Genomic DNA, 5,235 nt, shown 5'->3' on the forward strand with positions numbered 1-5,235 from the left:
ATTGGTATCTAGAAGTCCTGATTTGATGGGTTTGGCAGACTCTGCTTCTCCTTTAGCTGGCACATATCCCCCCCACACCCCCTGGCTGCCTGTGTGTGTTGGCCTGGTTCCACAAACTGCTTTCCTTTTTCTCTCCAGGTCAAGTCTGTCATCAACCTCCTGTTTGCCGCTTACACCGGAGACGTCTCAGCACTAAGGAGGTAAAGTATGCAACTCTCTTACACACTCTTCTTTAACACACACACACACACAAATTCACAGAAACACACCAAACATACTGATTCTCCCTCAGTGTGTACAGCGGCACTGAAATCCTGCTGTCCATGATATGCAAAAGATTAAATTTTTTAATCATGTTAATTTCATGACAATGGAATAATTAGATCTTTATTCATAGTGATAAATCTTCTCTTGCATCTCTGACTTACTTCCGTCTTCTTTCTTTGGCCGTTATCTTCCATCTCGTGACACTGCTGACCTGTTTCTGTATGTCTGCAGGTTTGCCCTGTCCTCCATAGACATGGAGCAGAAGGACTATTACTCCAGGACGGCTTTACATGTGGCAGCAGTAGAAGGTACTTCTCGCAGCCTCCTTTTCCAGTCACACACAGGGACAGATTGTGTGTGTGTCAGGGTCCTCTGGGAGTGTTTGGAAGACTCATCCCCCTCTGTGTTGTAGTGTTAATTTGCTGTCCCTCGGCAGCTGCACTGTGTAGTGTTTGACGTCTTTGCTGCAGTGTTTGAGAGAGAAAGTGCGTAGGAATGTGTGTTTGTTTCTTAAATAACTCTGTCATCTGCTCTACTTTCAGGACATGCAGAGGTGGTGCGCTTCCTCTTGGAGGTGTGCAAGGTGAACCCTGTTCCCAGGGATAGGTATGACCACAGGAACTTTGTCTGTCTGCCTGTCTGTCTTATCTGTGTGTGTGTTTTGGGTGGATAGGTAGGTGTGGGTGGATGAGAGACTATCATATACTTGAGTAGGCGTCTACAATGTATTCCCACTCAAAAGCACACTTATGTTCGACCATTAGGGATTTATTTGAACTGTACCCTAGCATATTCACACCTGAAGAGTTGTGTTAGCTCCCAGAACTAATGCCTTTGTAGGCCAGTCCAACCCCAGTCAGTCACACGGCTCCCGAGTGGTGCAGCGGTCTAAGGCACTGCATCTCAGTGCTAGGGTCTATAGTGCTTCACTATAGACCCTGGTTCGATTCCAGGCTGTATCACAATTGATCATTAGAAAACCCTTTTGCAATTATGTTAGCACAGCTGAAAACTGTTGTGCTGATTAAAGAAGCAATAAAACTGGCCTTCTTGAGACTAGTTGAGTATCTGAAGCATCAGCAATTGTGGGTTCGATTACAGGCTCAAAATGGCCAGAAACAAATAACTTTCTTCTGTAAATTGCCAAGAAACTCCCTTCACAGAACAGCGCACACTGGCTCTAACCAGAATAGAAAGAGGAGTGGGAGGCCCCGGTGCACAACTGAGCAAGAGGACAAATACGTTAGAGTGTCTAGTTTGAGAAACAGGTCCTCAACTGGCAGCTTCATTAAATAGTACCCGCAAAACACCAGTCTCAACGTCAACAGTGAAGAGGCGACTCCGGGATGCTGACCTTCTAGGCAGAGTTGCAAAGAAAAAGCCGTATCTCAGACTGCCCATCTTAATCTTTTCTTTTTATTGCCCAGTCTGAGATATGGCTTTTTCTTTGCAACTCTGCCTAGAAGGTTAGCATCCCGGAGTCGATATCTATGTATATCTATATAGATATCGGAACTATCTACAGTGGGGGGAAAAAAGTATTTAGTCAGCCACCAATTGTGCAAGTTCTCCCACTTAAAAAGATGAGAGAGGCCTGTCATTTTCATCATACGTACACGTCAACTATGACAGACAAAATAAGAAAAAATAATCCAGAAAATCACATTGTAGCATTTTTAATGAATTTATTTGCAAATTATGGTGGAAAATAAGTATTTGGTCAATAACAAAAGTTTCTCAATACTTTGTTATATACCCTTTGCTGGCAATGACACAGGTCAAACGTTTTCTGTAAGTCTTCACAAGGTTTTTACACACTGTTGCTGATATTTTGGCCCATTCCTCCATGCAGATCTCCTCTAGAGCAGTGATGTTTTGGGGCTGTCGCTGGGCAACACGGACTTTCAACTCCCTCCAAAGATGTTCTATGGGGTTGAGATCTGGAGACTGGCTAGGCCACTCCAGGACCTTGAAATGCTTCTTACGAAGCCACTCCTTCGTTGCCCGGGCGGTGTGTTTGGGATCATTGTCATGCTGAAAGACCCAGCCACGTTTCATCTTCAATGCCCTTGCTGATGGAAGGAGGTTTTCACTCAAAATCTCACCATACATGGCCCCATTCATTCTTTCCTTTACACGGATCAGTCGTCCTGGTCCCTTTGCAGAAAAACAGCCCCAAAGCATGATGTTTCCACCCCCATGCTTCACAGTAGGTATGGTGTTCTTTGGATGCAACTCAGCATTATTTGTCCTCCAAACACGACGAGTTGAGTTTTTACCAAAAGTTATATTTTGGTTTCATCTGACCATATGACATTCTCCCAATCCTCTTCTGGATCATCCAAATGCACTCTAGCAAACTTCAGACCAGACTGGACATGTACTGGCTTAAGCAGGGGGACACGTCTGGCACTGCAGGATTTGAGTCCCTGGCGGCGTAGTGTGTTACTGATGGTAGGCTTTGTTACTTTGGTCCCAGCTCTCTGCAGGTCATTCACTAGGTCCCCCCGTGTGGTTCTGGGATTTTTTTTTTTCTTGTGATCATTTTGACCCCACGGGGTGAGATCTTGCGTGGAGCGCCAGATCGAGGGAGATTATCAGTGGTCTTGTATGTCTTCCATTTCCTAATAATTGCTCCCACAGTTGATTTCTTCAAACCAAGCTGCTTACCTATTGCAGATTCAGTCTTCCCACCCTGGTACAGGTCTACAATTTTGTTTCTGGTGTCCTTTGACAGCTCTTTGGTCTTGGCCATAGTGGAGTTTGGAGTGTGACTGTTTGAGGTTGTGGACAGGTGTCTTTTATACTGATAACAAGTTCAAACAGGTGCCATTAATACAGGTAACGAGTGGAGGACAGAGGAGCCTCTTAAAGATGAAGTTACAGGTCTGTGAGAGCCAGAAATCTAGCTTGTTTGTAGGTGACCAAATACTTATTTTCCACCATAATTTGCAAATAAATTCATTAAAAATCCTACAATGTGTTTTTCTGGAGAAAAAAAATCTCAATTTGTCTGTCATAGTTGATGTGTACCAATGATGAAAATTACAGGCCTCTCTCATCTTTTTAAGTGGGAGAACTTGCACAATTGGTGGCTGACTAAATACTTTTTTCCCCCACTGTATATATATCTTCCCTGTAGGTGGGATAACACCCCAATGAAAGAGGCCTTGCATTTTGGCCATCACGACGTGGTCACCATCCTCCAGGACTATCAAAACAAGTATAACCCACAAGAGGCTCCCAAGAAGGACAAGGATACAGCAGAGAACGATCTGGGCGGCCTGCTGTAGTGTAGACATCCAAGCCAGTAGATTGCGCCACGCTGCTTTTGTATCCTCTCTACTAGACTGCTGTTTCTTTGGTGGGACAGTTTTTGGAGTGACTTTTGTCGACTTTGTATGATGACTGTGTATTTCTGAACTGTGTGTTTTGATTAAATGTGTTCTTTTAAAATGTTTATACTCCCTTGTTTTACTGTGTGTTTTGCTTTACCTTTTGTTATATATATATATATATTTTTTTTTCTGTATCTTTCCTCGATCTTTCCTCTTCCGCACTCTATCCTTTCCCTCACCAAGTGTGTGTGAGTCCCAAATCAAAGTGCACAATCTGATTGAATCCTTGTGACATTGGTGTACAATATAAAGTGATATTATTATACATATGCTCCTACCTGTACATTTTATATTTATGTACTGTATAAAGTAAATATATTTGATATCAAGGACCAATACTTAATGTAATTCAATGTAATAGTCTAGCAGTTTGGTCTTTTTCATGGAGGGCCACAATGTGTAGTAATCTTTGGCCAAACCAGGCACTCTAGAGCAGGGGTGTCAAACTCATTTTAGCTCAGGGGCCACATGGAGGAAAATCTATTCCCAAGTGGGCCGGACCGGAAAAATCATGGTGTATATATAACTTAAAAACAACAACTTCAGATTGTTTTCTTTGTTTTAATACGATCAACATACAACATAAAGCTGGAGCCTGAGGACAGTGTGTCCAAAATAGTACAAGCACAACATCACTATTAATCATAAAACACGTCAAGTTTATTTGAAAATTCTAAAGAAAAAGAACACACAAACACACAATGCCTCAGTGATTAACAGAACTGTTTCACAGATCACAGAACTATATCAGGGTGTCATTTCTCAGGCAGAAATGTAGATAAAAATAATGAAATCCTGTTCCCCAAACAAGTGCAAGAACCACAGAGTCAAGAATAGGTTAAATATACAAATAAAATAAAATCAATTAAAAACAATAGCACATCAACATAAAAACATATAAACATAAAGCTGGAGCCTGAGGACAGTGTCCAAAAGCACAACATCACTATTAATCATAAAACACCTCAAGTTATTTGAAAGTTCTGAGGACAAAGAACACACAAACACACAATGCCTCAGTGATTCACAGAAGTATATCACAGAACTATATCAGGGTGTCATTTCTCAGGCAGAAATGTAGATAAAAATAATGAAATCCTGTTCCCCAAACAAGTGCAAGAACCACAGAGTCAAGAATAGGTTAAATATACAAATAAAATAAAAACAATTAAAAACAATAGCACATCAACATAAAAACATATAAACATAAAGCTGGAGCCTGAGGACAGTGTCCAAAAGCACAACAATCACTTTTAATCATAAAACACCTCAAGGTATTTGAAAGTTCTGAGGACAAAGAACACACAAACACACAATGCCTCAGTGATTCACAGAAGTATATCACAGATCACAGAACTATATCAGGGTGTCATTTCTCAGGCAGAAATGTAGATAAAAATAATGAAATCCTGTTCCCCAAACAAGTGCAAGAACCACAGAGTCAAGAATAGGTTAAATATACAAATAAAATAAAATCAATTAAAAACAATAGCACATCAACATAAAAACATATAAACATAAATCTGAAAGCGTTGCTCAAACTCCCGTAACAGTCCCGTTATTTTATCTT

The 5,235-nt window shown here is 41.2% G+C and overlaps 1 protein-coding gene across 1 annotated transcript; it reads left to right on the top strand.

The window, feature by feature from the left end:
* Nucleotides 1–502: 502 nt before the first annotated feature.
* On the top strand, nt 503–3,582 carry LOC121555903 (glutaminase kidney isoform, mitochondrial-like). The gene is made up of 3 exons (XM_041869765.1): nt 503–575; nt 810–873; nt 3,410–3,582. Exons 1-3 carry the CDS (start codon nt 521–523, stop codon nt 3,558–3,560), a joined length of 270 nt encoding a protein of 89 aa, XP_041725699.1. The 5' UTR covers nt 503–520; the 3' UTR covers nt 3,561–3,582.
* The last annotated feature ends 1,653 nt before the right edge of the window (nt 3,583–5,235 follow it).

Source organism: Coregonus clupeaformis, chromosome 4 (genome assembly GCF_020615455.1).
Source record: "Coregonus clupeaformis isolate EN_2021a chromosome 4, ASM2061545v1, whole genome shotgun sequence".
In the NCBI taxonomy this organism is placed as follows: domain Eukaryota; kingdom Metazoa; phylum Chordata; class Actinopteri; order Salmoniformes; family Salmonidae; genus Coregonus; species Coregonus clupeaformis.

Bases quoted from the DNA above. Each gene is read 5' to 3' on its own strand.
- LOC121555903 (XM_041869765.1), top strand. From the start codon at position 521: ATGGAGCAGAAGGACTATTACTCCAGGACGGCTTTACATGTGGCAGCA. The intron at 576-809 runs GTACTTCTCGCA...CTCTACTTTCAG, and splicing joins ACATGTGGCAGCAGTAGAAG to GACATGCAGAGGTGGTGCGC. The intron at 874-3,409 runs GTATGACCACAG...TCTTCCCTGTAG, and splicing joins AACCCTGTTCCCAGGGATAG to GTGGGATAACACCCCAATGA.